Source organism: Sesamum indicum, linkage group LG13 (assembly GCF_000512975.1).
Source record: "Sesamum indicum cultivar Zhongzhi No. 13 linkage group LG13, S_indicum_v1.0, whole genome shotgun sequence".
Taxonomy (NCBI): Eukaryota; Viridiplantae; Streptophyta; class Magnoliopsida; order Lamiales; family Pedaliaceae; genus Sesamum; species Sesamum indicum.
In genome coordinates this window covers 2,973,382-2,991,355 of record NC_026157.1, presented here as the reverse complement: position 1 = coordinate 2,991,355, position 17,974 = coordinate 2,973,382, and the positions used below count along the sequence as shown (strand labels likewise).

General features: G+C 34.0%; 3 protein-coding genes across 3 annotated transcripts; 1 reads left to right on the top strand and 2 right to left on the bottom strand.

Moving 5' to 3' along the window:
- LOC105176215 (probable inactive receptor kinase At5g67200) lies at positions 1,688-5,363 on the bottom strand. Its single transcript, XM_011098944.2, has 2 exons — positions 3,608-5,363; positions 1,688-2,391 (listed from the first exon to the last, which is right to left on the bottom strand). The coding sequence occupies exons 1-2, from the start codon at positions 5,040-5,042 to the stop codon at positions 1,829-1,831; spliced, it is 1,998 nt and encodes a 665-aa protein (XP_011097246.1). The 5' UTR covers positions 5,043-5,363; the 3' UTR covers positions 1,688-1,828.
- On the top strand, positions 9,069-10,226 carry LOC105176327 (protein IRX15-LIKE). The gene has a single exon (XM_020698587.1). It carries the CDS (start codon positions 9,349-9,351, stop codon positions 10,003-10,005), a length of 657 nt encoding a protein of 218 aa, XP_020554246.1. The 5' UTR covers positions 9,069-9,348; the 3' UTR covers positions 10,006-10,226.
- LOC105176214 (tRNA-dihydrouridine(16/17) synthase [NAD(P)(+)]-like) lies at positions 11,409-14,386 on the bottom strand. The gene is made up of 3 exons (XM_011098943.2): positions 13,760-14,386; positions 13,564-13,670; positions 11,409-12,603 (listed from the first exon to the last, which is right to left on the bottom strand). The coding sequence occupies exons 1-3, from the start codon at positions 14,222-14,224 to the stop codon at positions 11,865-11,867; spliced, it is 1,311 nt and encodes a 436-aa protein (XP_011097245.1). The 5' UTR covers positions 14,225-14,386; the 3' UTR covers positions 11,409-11,864.

Here is a 17,974-nt window from a genome sequence, read left to right as displayed (position 1 = left end):
CTCAAATTTAATGTAATTATATATAATTTTTTTATAATTTAAAAATTACATATAGTATATTTAAATTTTATTTTTATTTAATAAATAAGTTCCTTCAATAATAAAAATTACTGAATTTGTTAAGATTAATAAAAAAAAATTCTATATTAATCCCAAATTGATTTATTACTGACTTATTGCAGGTTAAATAATTTTTTTTTATGATCAAATTACCCTCATACGTATTCACGCCTCAATGCATATGAAGAGGTAGATTTTCACCATTATAAGGATAGTTTTAAACCGAAAAAAACTGTTGACCTGTAATAAGTCAATAATCAGTCAATCAATGGTAAATATTAAATTCTTATTCATTTTTTTTTTGTTAATATCAGCAAATTTAGGAATTTTGGCTAACAGACGGACTTATTTTGTTAAATGAAAGCAAATTTTATAGGTGCTAGATATAATTTTTCAAACTATATGAGGTCTATGTGTAATTATATTAAACTTCAAGAGAAGAAAGTGTAATTGTCCCTTATATTTTTCCCCCCTTATAAGTAGTACTTAATAAACAAATAAAACAATCTACATAAATTAACATATATATGTATATATGTTCAGTAGTATTTAAACTCATGATCTTATATTTCTATTAATGTCCCTCAAATATTTTTTCTCAAATCTAACCTAGAAGGCCCAAAAAACGAATTTAATTCAACAAGGTCATTTAGCATACAGTAAAGACAGCTTGTCATACATATTTCTGACATTACTAGACACTTCATGCTAAAAAATGTCAAACTAATGTCTAGCAATCTGGCTCAAATTAACTCTTCAAGCAGCTAGTAAACGGATTCATGGATTCTCGGGTTGACTAAGCAAGACTCGATCAAGAAGTCATATTTTCGTCTAGATAAGTTCAAATCACGAACCAATTTGTTTGTTATTTAGCTAAAGCATTCAATTTTCTAACAGTGTATGATTTACCTTAATCACTTCCTGGATCTTGCTCTACAATTGCCTATAAGTTGAAGCTTTGTGCCGTCATTTGGTCACCAGTCTCTCATTCTCTCTCAAATTTTAGTTACTTTTGAGCTGACTTTTACACTCCACACGAATTTTATCACTTCATCATTATATTCAACAATTATCCTCACATAATTTCAAGTTTTTGTTTTATTTATTCAATAAAATTATTACTAATTTAAGTGTCGGAGTGCGAATCTTTGTTTTGCAGGTTAATCCTTCTTTGATCTTAGGACGTTATTGAAAATTCTTCGACCATTGTAGTATTCTAAATTCTAATACGTGTTTTATATGTATATTTATATAAAAAAAAATGTAAATGAATATTTAATTTTAAACTAATATAATCCAAACTTAAAAACAAAGTCCTTTACTCGTATAGATGGTAATCATGATTTTAAATTTATCCTGGAACCATGTCTATCAGATAGTGTTGGGTGAACCCCAACTATAACTCTCTACCACGCTCAAGTTAAGAAAAATTAGTCTCGAGTCCGCAAATTGTTGTTGTAGAACATTCTACAGGTTAACTTTTCGACACTTAAATTAGAGACGATTCAAAACCTGAATACAAGTACACAAATTTTTGAAGTATCTTTTTAGTTTTCTTGAATTTTAGTACCGTTTTAATCTTTTCAATTTTGATGTAACACTAAATCAAAACACAACCAAGAAAAGGTTTTACTCATGAGCTTTGCAAAATTACTCACCCCCACAATTTCTTTCATCAATGCTTGAGGATGAGTGTAACACTCCGAACATTCACATAAGTTAAATGTTATTCTTGTCTGCAGTTTACTTAACATAGTAAAATCCCATGTCACAAGTTACCATTGTTACCATCCCCTGAACTATAATCCATAATGTCTTTAATATTCATAATCATCTTCAGAACCTGCCACATTGTCGGCCTCTGTTCGGGCGAGGTCACCCTACAGATACCAGCCACCTCAACCAGCATCCTAAGTCGGATGTCATCGTCGCTGTCGTCTCCCCTCATGGCTTGGACCCAGTCGGGCATATCGGGAGGAGCAAGGAATGGATGCTGGGATGGTGTTTTGCCCGTCAAAAGCTCTAATAAGAGGACACCAAAAGAATAGACATCAGACTTGGCAGTGGCCCTGCGTGGAGATTTTCGTACTTCAGGCGCACTGTAGCCAGCGAGATCAGGATCGTCGTCCGTTGAGGTTTCACCAAGAATAGCAAGGCAGTAATCAGTGACGCAGGCCTCAAAATCAGGACCCAGCAGAACATTGGACGGCTTGAGGTTGCCGTGGATGAGCTTTGATGCTTGGTGAATGTAGGCGAGGCCCTGAGCTACATCTTCTGCAATTTTCAGACATGATGTCCAATGAAGAGGCTTTGACCTGTTTGATCTTGAATCTAAGAATAACAAGTTCAAGGAGACATCAACAAGAGAAAGTGAGGTAATAGATAACATTTTCTTTTTAAAGACATAACCTGATACTTATGCTATATGTTAACTTCAAACTTTCAGTAAACCTCAACAGAAGAATTTAATCTTCCACTGCATGTATGGCAATACAAGGGAAGAACATAGATGTGAAACAAAAAGGACAGCAATATCATGTCATTTAGAGTAAGCCAATTGAGCATCTAAAAATCCATGTTTTTAAGTTTGGGATACAAGATATTGGATCTAGATCAAAGGTTTATTTTGGTACTTTTCTTTCATTTCATGATAAGGGCATTAAAAGGCTCGGATTTTTAGAATCGCCTCATTCATGTTCAAACAAGAGAATACAACAAGCAAAGTGTATTGTAATGGTTGGATGTTTAGCTCATTGAAACAATTAGAAATTTTTTGTACTATCAGACCTTCGGAGACAATGGCAGCAAGGTTTCTGAGTACATTATTACCTTCGTTATTCTCTTAATTTTATCTGCATTTCAGTGATCAACAGAAACTTCAACTTGTATGTTGTAGGGCAATAAAACTAAATAATCAAGACCAAAAACACCAGCCAAACCAACAACAGGAAACACACACTAAATAGATTAACAAGAGAGAATTATCCCAATCGGCCCTTGTGCGTTCGAACATTACAGACGAATCCTACTATTCTCACATGACTTCGACAATCAATATAAAACAAGAATGTCGCTTCGCAACGTCATTGGTCCCCCCAACACAGCAAAGTCACTCTCAGAACCACAATTGTCTGTAGTAACAGAGCCAGTGCAATAGCATTTTCTATCTAAGCCAATAAAACATCTACAAAATGGATGGATCCACTAAGCCAAGCCAGTCCATTCACAGCCAGAAACAGAGAAGTTCATTATGCCAGCCACTATCACCCATCACCATCACACATACTCTACCAATCCTCATTTTCACAAAAGAAACAAAACCTATAATTTATTTCTGTCATTGCGATATTTGAATTGCATTTTAAGTGTCGAATCTTTAACAAACAAGTTTTCTCTAAGTTAAAAATTACACAAATTTGATGTGTTTCGACTCAAATTGAACAGTTACACATGCTTACCATTAGATCCTGGAATGATTAGTCCATAAAACTATGCGTAAACATGAAACTATTTCAGCTAAAAGATTAGCCAGAGTTTGGAAAATTACCATGGAGGAGATTGAAGAGACTGCCATTGGGCTGATAATCAAAGATGATCAACCTCTCTTGCTTAGCCTGAAAATAAGCTCTGACAGGAACCAAATTGGGATGCCTCAACACACCGACAGCCTCCATATGTTGCTCAAACGCCTCACCACTGGTAATAGCAGTTTTGCATGCATCCAGTCTCTTCACAGACACAATCAAATGACTAGCCATCACAGCTTTATATGTAATACCAATAGTGCCCCTCCCAAGAAGCTCAGCTGATGCCCTCATCAACTGGTCCAATGTGTACAGTTCTTCCTCCCCTGAACAAAACACTAAGCTCCCACTTTTTACTACTTTTTTCTGCTCAGGAAATTTCAGTTTCTTGGCCTCATCATGGCTTTCAGCATTCGCGGTCTCAGCTTGGAGTGAAAACAAAGTAGTGTCGTTCTGAGCTTTGGTGTTGGTAGTTTCATCACCCAAATGAGCTTCTTCTATTGCTTCAAGATGTTCTCTTTCTTCTCTTCTCTTTCTCAACAAAGCTATGAGACTCAAAATAGCTGCAATTAGAAACAAAGTCCCAATCACAAACCCCAAAATAAAGCCTACGTTTTTGTGATGCTTTCTTTGATCCGGGGAAGAAATGAGGCTTAATCCTTGCTGAGACTGAGCGTTCTGCAGAAGTGGGGTCGGCGGTGAGGCGTCGGCGCCGGAAGACGAGTTAAAGAAACGCGAGTTGCGGCATGGTTTGTTGATAATCTCACCACAGAGATTGGGATTGTGCAGAAATGAAGAAATCTTAAAACTTTTGAGAGTTGGGGTGACAGGTATCGGACCGCTGAGGTTATTGTACGAAACGCTGAATACTTGCAAAATTGTCTGGTTCAACGGTGGAATAGGGCCGTAAAACGAGTTCGAATCGAGGCGGAGATAACCCAAGCGGTCAAGAACCATTAGATTTTCCGGTAGCAGACCGGTGAGGTTATTGTGGGACAAATCAAGAACCGAGAGATGGTGGAGCGACAAAATGGGCAGCGGAAAAGTACCCGAAAAATAGTTGTGGTCTAAGACGAGAGTTTTGAGGTTAACGAGAGGGGAGAAATCGGGGAGGGGGCCGGAGAGAGAGTTATTTCTGAGACTCAGCACTCGCAGTTGATCTAGGCGGCTCACAGTGTCGCCGGAAACGGTGCCGCGGAGGTCGAAGCTTTCAGCAATGAAGCGGACCACGCGACCTTGGGCGCATTTGACGCCTTGCCACTGACAGTAGTCGAACCGCTCATTGGTGGTGTAGAGGAGCTTGTGGTCGAGGTCAGCCTTAGACTTGAACGCCAGTAGAGCGACAGCGTCGGCTGGGAGGGCGGCCAGGCCGTCGGCGTCGCGGTCATCACACCTGGTGGCGGCAGGGAGCCGGAGAATGCAAAACAAGAAAACAAAGTAGAAGGATGGTTGTAGCATAGTGGAACTAGTCAGTGGTTTTTGAGAGGTTTAAAGTGGGGCAAGTTAGGGTTCAAGAATGGATGGTTCGAGGCTGGAGATTAGTTGTATACGGAGACTCTGATCAGTAGGCATTAGGGGGATGGAGCGGTGAACAACGGCAGCGATGGTGGTGGGGCTGCGGCGGCGTTGAGCAGGAGGGTGAGATTGAGTGGAGCAAAGGAGTGAAAATGTCACGTGAAAGTACGTAAAGACACTGAGAAATGTTTTTTGAGGTCAATTTCATGTTTGCCATTCTTGAAAATTGATTATTATTTTAATCCTTTAATAATTAACGAATAAAGGTATAAACAGGAAACCCTTTTGCTGAGGCTGAGGATTAATGTTTTCAAAGTACATTTTAAGGTAACTTCATTCAAATCCAACTTCTATTGAATTATACTCTCAAACTTTATTGCTTTCCATTCCATTTTCATCACAACTTGAAAATATGAACATGCAATGGTTTCTAGTAACTTGAAAAAGAAGTTGGTTACTGCAACCTCACCAACATATTACACTTTGGCCAACTGGGGTGGAAAGAAACTGGAATTTTTTAGAAAGAAATTGGACAGAGCGCCAAAAAATTGAAGCAAAGCAATTGGAAATGAAAGAGAAACCTCTTTATCGTTTTATCTTCTTCTTGTAGACTGCTTTTTTTAAAAAAGAACACAACATCCTTTTGACAAAGATGTTGAATTTCAGCTTTTTCGTAAAGCATAAATGTCTTTTCCACTCTTTAGAATAGAAAATTTAGTCGAATCAAATCAATTATAAAATAAATGTAACACACTTATCATGCAATTGATCATTTTTTAAAATTATACATCAATCACACGATAATAATTATCATTTAATTAATTTAAATTTGATCGAATCTGATTTGAATTAGAATTTGGGCTTGTAGGGATCCTTGACAATTACAAACAAAGACAACCTCTTCTTCTCTTTTGTGAAAAATATGGTATACTTTTGAGAATAATTTATAGTTCCACAACAATAATGTTCATGCCTTTTGAGAAGAGATGGAAATACAGTTTACACAATCAATATTTTAATAGCTTTTTTTTTTAAAAAAAAAATTAAAATCATTCTGGACATTTTCCACTCCAAATATTTCAAGAACATCCTCTGAATATATTAATTTGATCTAAGGCTGAGTTTGGCCACGACAGTTGCATAATTGAGAATTGATTTTTATATAATTGAGTTCAGAGAAAATGATTATGATTTTTGGATTTATAATTTCAATAATTGATTATATAATTACAGATCGTAGTTAAATTTTAAAACTAACCTCGTGTGAGGTAATTTTGGTTGAATTTAATGGGTACAATAGGTAATTAAAAGAAAAATAATTACCATAGAATTAAAATCTACTAACTATATATTTTCTCAAAATGCAATTTTACTATAATTTAATCTCAAAAAGGATACAAACGATAATGAAAAATTACGTTTGCACTCAAAATACAAATTTGATTTGCTTAATCACATAACCTAAACGGATACTATCCAAATTAGTACCCGTTATATAATGGACCTATTTCATCTTAAATATCCATTTCGTTCGGGCTGCTTAAGGAGTCCGATTTAGCACCAAGCACAAAGGGAGGCAAGATTTGGAGTTTAATTTGGTATTATCTATGTAAACAATTAAGACAGTACATGGATCCTTTCAAATCGGATCCAAAAAGGGCCGACGAACCGATCCATTCCATTATTCTGTAGTGGCCCGATGGCATTTTCGCAAAATCTCGTATTATTTTGTATCTTGACGTCCTTTAACATCTGATTTTTTCTGGAAATTTATCAATAAACTCTAATCAGAATATCTTATTTCAATTCCACAAAACTCAATCTTACATTTTATTTTGATGTGATGACTTTAAGTTGAATATTATCATAAATACCACAAAATAGCTAAAATACTTTTAACCCGTTTCAGATTCGTCCTGTTGTCATTTCTAATACCAATTAATACTCGTGATAATATTTATGATTTCACTGACTTTGGGGTACATAATTCAGGGTAGAATGGATTTTGCTGGAGCTTCCCTAACTAATATAGGATTTTTTTTTAATCACATTTTGACGTTACATAAACAATACTAAATTACAAATTAATTTAGATGTATATTTTCGTTCTAAAAAACGATACGTACCAATCACACATTAATGAATCATATATGGTGTGGTCCCAACAAACGACATTGAAGCATGAAAGAAGACGCAAACCGTTCCTAATTAGTGAATGATCTTATGTGGCACTTTCATCTCACTCACACACTGATGTCACACCCACAAACATATTGCATGTGGCTTCATTTTTAAATTATAATGTAATTTAACTGTACTTTTAAATTTTAAAAGGAACACAACGCATTGACGTAACGTTCATGTACATAACACAAAGGTATGATAAAAGATTATTTACCAATTCGCAGCGGATCAAAGCACACAAATTCATAATATTTAGGCCTTAACACACAATTATAATTAAATAAAAACCTCAACAAATCTCACTAAGATTGAAACTAATCCTCAGCTAACTTTGATTTAGTTGAAAGAAACGACAAGAGTTGAATGAAGCAGTTGATTTGTCTGCTTCAACCCATGGAACAACAAACTGCCTGTGTTTTAAATGTACGTAAATGTTAGAAAATAAAAGGGGGGTTGCTTTGAGAAATGAAGAAGGAAAAGCGACATTTGGCTTGCAATTAGTTACTCAGTCGCTAAAACCTTATCAGACACTCCTCTCCCCCCACCCACCCCCACCCCCACCCCCTCCATTACGTACTACCCCTCTTTTTTAAATATCCAAAAAGATAAGTTCGGGTTAAATTTATTATAAGTAATTGAATTTTCTGTTACAATATCATATTATATATTTATTGTGTTTTAATATATGTAGGACATGTGTATAAATTTTTTGTTGAAATAAATAGACGTTGCAATTTTAATAACGTGATGTGTATTTATTAGAGGATTATTTGCAACTATTATTTTTTATATTCGGCATAATTATGAATATTTACTTATTGTCTGTAAAATTATAAATTCACATTTCAAATAAAAAATAATTATGTAGCATTTGTACGGTAATGTTAAAATTACTATTCTACTCTTCTTGATTTTTTTTAAAAGAAAGAGTTTGAAAAAATATGAAAAAAAAAATAATCTAAAGGGGAGTAAAGTGAATAATCCTTTTAGCATATTAATCCATAAAAATATTTTACAATTTTTTTAAAAAAATATATAATATTATAATTTATAATAAAAAATTAACATTTTAGACAATTAATCACAAAAAATGGATGAAAATCTAACGAAGCTAATGGAATTAACTCACATTAGATGTTAAAATCAAAAAATATTTGTCGTTTTTCAAACAATAAGAATGTATAATTATAACAAACCTTGACTGTAATTTACCTTTTATTAAAATATAATACAAGGATACAATAAAGTTTGCAATAAGAAATTAGATGCGCATTTGAAGTGTTGGTTTTATCTAAATTGATTGAAATATTAATCGATCACAACTCATAACCCCATTAATATGCTAGGAAATTAAGCCTAACCCCATTGTTCAAATATTATAAATCAGTTATCATTAACTCATAATACACTTACATAAATAAATATAATTTTTTAAGAAAATTCTAATTTGTACTATTTAAATGAAAACTTAATGATTTAACTAGTATATTATTTTTTGTTGAATAAGATTTTTAGTTATAAATTTTATTCTATCTTTTATTTTATTTAATATACAAATTACGTGTATAAAATTTTTCTCTAAATAATATCATCTATATATGGGTAATATATATATATATATATATATTAAATAAATTAGAAGAATTTGCAACAAATAAAATGGGACATAATTTGGTATAGAAGATTGAGCAATAAGATTTGAACTAAAAGCGTCAAAGTGAATTCAAGAAAATGGTAAAAACGAGGGCCAACTATTGGGAATTTTCACAATCATATATTGGTGGAATTGGTTGACGTCGTGTTCATGTTAGTCCATTAAGCATCTTTAAAATCACGACTTCTCCCTCCGAAATCCTCAGACTTCCGACAACCTCATCACAGACAAAAATGAAGAACAACATCAGCAACGGCACGAAGCTCATACTCCTCCACCCCCCGAGACTCCATCTCCATCTCCACCTCCTCCGCCGCCACCGCCGCCGTGGCTGCCTCCAGTCCCCCGCTTTCTTCGGCTGTTTCCAGGGCCCTCCTCCACTACGCTTCCAACTCCAACAACACCGACCGCATGTCCTACACTGATATCAAACAGATAGCTGACGCTCTCCGGCAGTGCTCGCCGCCGTGCAACTTCCTGGTTTTCGGCCTCACCCACGAGACCCTCCTCTGGAAAGCCCTGAACCACAATGGGAGAACCGTTTTCATCGACGAGAACCGCTACTACGCCGCGTACATAGAGGAGAAGTACCCGGAGATCGAAGCCTACGACGTGCAATACGGCACGAAGCTCAGCGAAATGCCGGAGCTGATCGCGGCGGTGAAGGAGCAGGTGCGCAACGAGTGCCGGCCGGTGCAGAATCTCCTGTTCTCGGAGTGTAAATTGGGGCTGAACGATCTGCCGAACCAGCTGTACGAGGTGGACTGGGATGTGATACTAGTGGATGGGCCGAGAGGGTACTGGCCGGAGGCGCCAGGGAGGATGGCGGCGATCTTCACAGCGGCGGTGCTGGCTAGGAGCAAGAAGGGCGGGAATCCAAAAACGCATGTTTTCGTCCACGATTTCAATATGAAGGTGGACAGAATCACGAGCGATGAGTTCTTGTGCAGGGAAAATCTGGTGAAGTCTAAGGACATGATGGGCCACTTTGTTCTGGAGAGAATGGACAGCAACGCCTCTCAGTTCTGCCGGAGCAGCAGCCACTCGCCGCCGTCGTCGACGTCTTGATTGACCGGTGATGATGACGATTTGTTTGTTTCTTTTAATAATGGTTAGAGGCAAGAAATGAAATTTGATAATTTAATTAATTTTCGTCTGAGAAAATTTCCTGTTTTGTATTTTTGGCATATGTATTTTGTAATTTCTTGGGATGAGCAGTTGTTTGTTTGTCCTTTGAGCAGAAAATGGTTGCGTGCTGATATGACATAAAAGGACTAAAACATTCTTTATCTTGCTTTCTCCTCTTAATTTTGTTACAATTTTCTATTCTAAATTTGTGTATAAAAATGATTTTTTTAATAAATAAATAATATCATAGTATGTACTTATTATATCAAATACAAAATACAATAAAATTAACGAAAATTCAGCCACTGGAATAAGGTTATCAGCAATTTAAGAAATGTCTAAATATACCAAAATTTTTAAAATTTACTCATGTTAACCTGTATGGGCTCAATTCAGATAATCAAGGAAAACCCATCTTACGGTTTATCCGTAAATTGATTTCATCAAACTCATTGTTACCATTCACTCCAATGACACCTAGCTCGAGTAATAAGGTTTAAATTTTACAATTGTTCAAATAAATATTTATGTATTAAATTAATTTTTCAGTTTGAATGATGTAATAAGTTGATTGTTGTTTGAAAAAATTATAAATGTCTATTGAAATTACAAATATTTTAACAAATACCCCTTTATGACAACTCATTGCAAACGTATTTATTAGAATATCTGTAATTTCAATAGGATATTTATAATTTTTCAAACAATGAGAAGATATTTATAATTAAAATCAAACTTCAGAGAGCCCCTTCTAATTACCCTTAAGCCTTAGACAGCAAGCTATTGTTCACACTAAGATTTATGAGTAGCATCAGAATGCAGGTAAATTGGAATGATCTTTCCTAAGATTTGGTATAATTATGAATAATTTCTCGTTGTTTAAATCCAAAAATTATATAATTTAATCAAATATCATATAAATATTTATAATTTTTCAAATAACGAAAAAATACTCATAATTATATTAAACCTCAAATAAGATTGTTGTAATTTACCCTCAAAATGCTACACAATGATACTAGAAGTGCAAGTCGTGACTAGCAGCATCAAAGGTTGGGTAACTTGAGTACAAAATGGTCACCATCTTACTCTTACCCAAAAGACATGGTTTTACAAATCACGTGACCAGTTTTAAGTTTTAACACGAAATCAGAGATAGCAGATTTTAACTTCATCCCAGTATCAATTTCCAGGCTTGTCTTCTGAGCTAGCAAATCTTCAACATTCAGAATGGTTAAACGGATAATAGAACGTAAAGTTGTACCAAACTAGTCCACTGAAGATCATAAGGAATATCAACCGTAGGAGGTAAAATTTCCATAAGAATATGGATGTACCGACCGTTTCTCAAAGAACATATTATTATCAAGTGGTATCACAAAGAAGCAGAGCTAGAAAAACTGTTTGTATCACAAAAAAAAGTAAAACAGTTTCGTTACCACTTCATCAACAACAGATTGTATCAGTACTTAGCAGGAATACAAGTATACAGTAAATAAGCCAAAAAAATACTGGGACTTGACAAACATGTTAGCGCTTGAAGCATCTCACCATTTGATAAATTCATGGGGAGATCTACAAGTAGAATGAAAGTGAGGCGTAGAGTGGTATAGCACAACAGCTGTTCTCTTATATCTCATAATACCACTGATTAAAGCACCAAACAATATATAGTTGAATCCTGACATAGTTTGCAGCACAAGGAATCATACCACAACCAATTAGTTTATACATCCTTCTGCTTTCACCAATCACCATAAGGCTCCTACAACTTATGCACTCCAATCATGAGCACAACTTCAGGCTGAAGTTCCATTGGCAGATAACTTTTCGTGATTAGTTTCCTTTACACTAAGAGGAATTCTTAAACCAAGTTCTCTAAGTTGATCGACAATACCATAAAGAAATTCAAATGTAAGCTTGGATTGTGCATTAAGATCATCCCTTACATTTGGATGGACGCGGAACCAGTCTCCCAATAACTTGTGCACATGAGAACGGATCATTCTCCAAGGCACCGGATACCTCTCACAGAACTTCAAATATTCCACCAGCAACTCAGCCTGATCCAGTTTTCCATCTTTACAGGTTTCTTCATGATCCAATGCCCATTCTGCAGTTCGATATCCAGCAAACAGTGCAGGATTCTCAAGAAGAGACTCAGCTGAAAGAACACCTTCTGTACCAGTCTCTTCCAAACATTGCCAGGCATCTTCTATGTGCCGTATATTACCATTAGCAAGGACAGGAATTCTCACTGCATCTCTAACTGCCTTGATTACTTTCCAGTTAGCCCGAAATTTCTTCCCATCTTTTTCATCTCTTCTTCTTCCATGTACAGCTAGAAGAGCACAGCCAGCCTCCTCCAACATTTTGGCATAATTAATTGTATCCTGCAAATCTGGGAAGATCCGAATTTTGCACGAGACAGGAACCATAAGATTTTTAGCCAATTTTTCTACCAGCGACTTGACAAGAGGGAGATTATCCATGAGGAAAGCTCCATAATTGCCTCGTCTAGCAATGCGCTGGGGACACCTATAAATGAAGTACCAGAGAACAAAACCAAGACAAGATTTCTGTCAGATACAAATGTCACAGAACAGTTCAAATGCGCAGAAAAACAAGAATCATACGGGACAACAAAATACATGCTTGCTGACAAATAGGTTAACAAATTAGCAACACAAACAATAATAACTCATGTGCAAGCAATCTTTCTGCTTCCTCTTCTAACTCTTTCTTGGATTGTTTTCCAGGTGAAGGTTAAGACTTGCAAATTCTACTTTCAACTCAATTGAGAAAGTCAGGCCAAACCTGATACCCTGCAAAAGACTAACTCACCAAGCCACCTACAGCTTCACCATAAAACTAGTAGAGGCGCATTCCCTCCAGTGGCAAAAAAAATACTATGATGCAGCCAAATATGAACTAGCACCATAACATCCAGAAACAACAAAATTTCACTGTAATCATGGTACACAAATAAAACAATTTCAAGAGTACCTATTGACTCTAAAGGCTTGTCATTCCGGATGAGGGATTAAGATTGTAATACAGTATTTGGATCTGTAGTGATGACCTCAAAGAACCGGAACTGATGAAATATAAGGTCAAACTTTAATGGAAGTGCTTCCAATTCTGATTCTTAGGTTTCAAATCCTTGATACCAAACAAACTGAAAGAGGGTATCACTAACAATGTGAAGCTAGAGTCAGCTCAATTCTCTATTATCAAGACTCCAAGAAAACTTGCATAACCAAAATCCTAGGTGAAAACTCCAGCACTACAACAACCTGATCCATAAACCATCAATCTCACAGTATAACAGGTTGAGATTCTCAGTAAACAATAATGTTGGGTTTCTCTATAAATAACATGAATGAAAATCCAGCGGCATTGGGCTGAAATATTCTTATCTTGACACAACTACACTTCGATACCAGGAAAAGATTGTTGGAATTCAAAGCAATACAGAAATTATCATCCAAAAATTACCCAAAATTAATGTCAACATAGTCGCAATATGGCTCCACTCTCCGTGCTGCATCCAGCAGAACATCTGGATCATTTGCACAAAATTGCACAAAAAGCGGCCTATCTTCCTGCCATTTCCGGCAAACCTCAGTCCAACAAACCTAGTACTGAAATACTCAATAACAAAAACTAAAAGCAAGTCAAGATGAATACACACCTTACAGGTAGTGAACTCTTGGGAACGATATTTTTCATTTTCCGTGAAAATTCTGGAATGGAGCATAGGTGTGTAAGCGGCTTGGGCACCATACTTACGGCAGAGCAACCGAAAGGGGAGCTCGGAGTTATCCACCATGGGAGCGACGATGAATTTGGGCCGGCCCAGCTTGTTCCAATATGCCCAGGCCCTTTCCACCCGGGCCTCCCCTGTCAGGTACCCATTTGGAAGGGCCAAAGGGGTGGCTTCCGGCTCGGACGGCGAAGTGATAGTTTCAGAAGTGCAGAGAACATCGTCGTTGTTTTCGTCTCCGTTAGGGGTTAGAATTTGCGAGCAGATGGGTTGGGTTTGGGTAGCCATGAATGGGTAGAATAGGAAATGCAACGATCCCAAGTTACGGTTTGGACGTGGATTGAGTTGAAGCTTCGTGAATAGAGAATCAGAGCAAAACGGTTTGAATCTCATGGAAAGCGGAAGCGGAGGCGGCGGCGGAATTTCGGCCCATCACCGCCCAAGGTTCTCGGGGTAACTGAAGAAGGTAGCGCTGCCTAAGTTCTGGGAAACATGAAATTAGGGTTTTATTTGGAGAATTTGGGGGGAATCTTTTATTGGTCGGGGAAAATGAGTTTGAATATTGGAAGGATTTTTCAATAATAACATAGATAACAAAACAAAAGAGGGATTATTTTCTGCTCTATAAATAAATACAAACTCAAAAATCACGATAAACTAATATTATCAATAATGGTCAAATAAAATCAATTGACAACAATTAATTAACTTTCATTATGAAATTTCTATCTAATGTTTTGACATTGCTTGCAAAAATAATGACTAATAATCATCAAGTGTAAATTACAACGGGCTCTCCTAAAATTTGTCATAATTACAAATACCATCTCGTTATGTAAAAAATTTAAATACTCCTATAAAATTACAAATATCTTAACAAATATCCTATTGTGACAGCTCATTATAAAGGTATTTGTTAGGGTATCTGTAATTTTAGAGAAATATTTGTAATTTTTCAAATAAGTAAAAGGTGTTTATAATTAAGGTAAATTTTAGGAGAGTTCATTTCAATTTACCCTAATCATTAAACAGTTATAGTTATTCAGTATCCATTACAAATTTTTAATTTTAATTTGATAACTAAACATAATAAAAAAAATCATATTTCTTTTAATGAGATATAAATTTTGAAATTAATCAAATTAGAAACAAATGAAAAATTTGTGTCAAATTGTCTTCAAAGAAATTAAAATTATTATAAATATCAAATTATATTTTTGATAATAAAAATGTTTATATTTAGGTGTTGCTTCAAATTTATCTATACTATTTATGAAAAGTTAAAGCCTTACAATAGCTACTTTGATAGAAATTTATGGATACTTCAAAATACCTTTTCTTTATTTAGTTTTTCAAGAATGATTATATCTTTTAATTATACCAGTGATTTTTTTTACAAAAAAAATTAAATTAACTTATTTTATCAATTTTAATTGACTATTTATTTTTTATTTAATTAAATAATAAATAAAATAAAATTTTAAGTTATGCACAATTAGCATCGCTTATATTTTGATTACTAGCATATATATATATATATATATATGTGTGTGTGTAATTATAATAATTTTTTTAAGAGTTTATTTTTATTTATTTAAATGTCTCATGAGTCATGCCATGAGAGTCTACATTTTACAAAATATTTATAGAATTTATAAAATTATAAATTGTATTTTAAATATAATATTTAAACTAATTAAATAAAATAACCGTGAAAATCATCATATATGTGTGAAATGTTAATTGCACGAGACATGATTAATATGATTAAATATTAAAATAATTTAAACTAATAATATATAAATTTGTTGTAGTTTAAAAAATTACATCTAGTACATTTGATATTTGTTTCTGTTTGACAAATAAATTTATTCGTTAGTTAATATGATGAATTTATCGATATTAACGAATAAAAATCAATAAAAATTTATATTTTATTCCCAATTAATTTATTATTCATTTATTACAGGCCAAATCAATCATTTTTAACAAAATAGTTATATCACAGGACGGACATTCCTAAATAAAAACACGTTGTGAAAACGCTTTGAATTGTTTTATTCCCATCGCCACCAACAAAAGAGAGTGGGAAGGGTGAGCTAATGCTTGATTTAGAAGTCAAATCAAGACATTGACATCTTTCTTCCTATGGACCAATAATTGCATGTTTATTACATAAGTACATAAGTGGTCGAAATATCTTTATGTCAATATCTCCATAAGTTGAATAATACATCAACTCAAAAGATATAATAATATATCAAAAAATAAAATAAATTATAATAAATTCATGTAAAACGAGACAAATAATTATATATCTAGTAGCTAGGATTAGAATTTGTTGAACTTGTTCATTTGGACCAGTAATAGAGTTTTTGTTATTAAAATTATAAATAATTTCAAAGCCTCTACTAATTGTTATATATCGACGACAAAAATATTGATATGTGAAGATCCTTTTTCATTTTCTTTAAAATAATTACAATGAATAATTACATTATTATACCCAAATATTAATCAATAATTCAGAAGTATTGGGTTTTACTTAATCAAAGAAAAACTTCCTCGTAGTTGTATTTCAATTAAAACAAGGTCGGTGTTTGAAGGTTATTTTCTCTGATAAAAGTGAGAATTACAACAATTTTTATGAACATGTTAATTGATAATCTAATATATCAGCCAATAACTATTAAATTATCAGTAATAATCAATTACAATTTTCACATAATAAAATAATATAAAATACTCATATAGTGTCGATGCAGCCCCACATAACCTCGTTTTTCTGCACATAATTAATTTTAATTAGGGATAATTACACTGCACTATTTAAATTTGGTGTAATTTTATGTAAATTTAATGTGATTTAAAAAATCATATCTACTACTCTTAATGTTTGTATCTATCTAACAATTTGACTTCTCTATTAGTTAAAATTTATCAAATTTGCTATATCAAAGGAAAAAAGAATTGAATAGAAATCTATATTTATCCTTTATTTACTTATTACTAAGTATTGAATGTGAAACAAATCTTTTTTAACCATAATAAGTAAGTAATAAATCAAATGAGGATGAATATAATTTTTTATTTAATTTTTTTGCTAATACCAACAAATTTAATAAGATATAACAAACTAATAGTGTTGAATTTTATGGCCAATGTCCCCTTGGTCCAAACCAACTAACCCCCCTTACTTGGATGGCAATCCACTTGCTGCCTTAACACATCTCCATGGCTTAGCCCACTGACCTTGACCCACTCACAAACCCACACCCATTACCTAATTTATACTTAACTCTAATTTGCCCCCTATCCCTACTATTCAGTCATCTTCCTCATTGCCTCTTCTTCTCCCTCTGGTTTTATTCCCTTTCATGTTTCCAATGATCTTGGAAACCCCTCACCGTCTCACCTCCTTTTCCCTTCGTCTTTAATGTTCTATCTATATATATATTGGCCCCCTATGGTTTCTGTAACAAAGAATAAGAAATAACATAAATTGAAAATTGTCCTCCTCCTTCTTTATTAAATACTTTGTAAGATTTTCAAAGTGATAAAGAAAAATTTTAGTGGTTTTTCTAAGTGGTTCTTTGTGGGTCTTTGTGCCTTTTGCCTCGGTGGCAGTGGATTTTGCAATCGTGAGGGTTGCGGGCTGGTGGTGGCTTTTTTGGGCCTCCTTTTTTCTGGATTTGACTCCTGAGCTGTTTATTTATCTAATGCTTTAATTCTTGTATATTTATATTTGTTATGTTATTCTTTATTTATTTATTAATTTATAATAATATTTTATAAGGGTTTTAAACCCACCATTATCTCTGTAATAGTTCATTAGGGTTTTGTTGATTTTGGCTCATCACTATTGGGATTACATCCCAATAAATAGATCTATGTGTTACACAAAAATAAATATTAGAGATATTAGATATAATTTTTTAAATTATAAAAAGTTTACATATAATTACACGAGCTTCAGAGAAGTACGGTGAACTTATCCCTTTTAATTATCAAACAATGTTGTCCTCCTAAGGTTACATTGTCAAAATATTTTGTGGGTTGATTTTTATAATACTAGCCGTTCTGCCACATTATTTTTTTTATGTACGTATAATAAATAATTTTTTTATATATTTTATATTATAT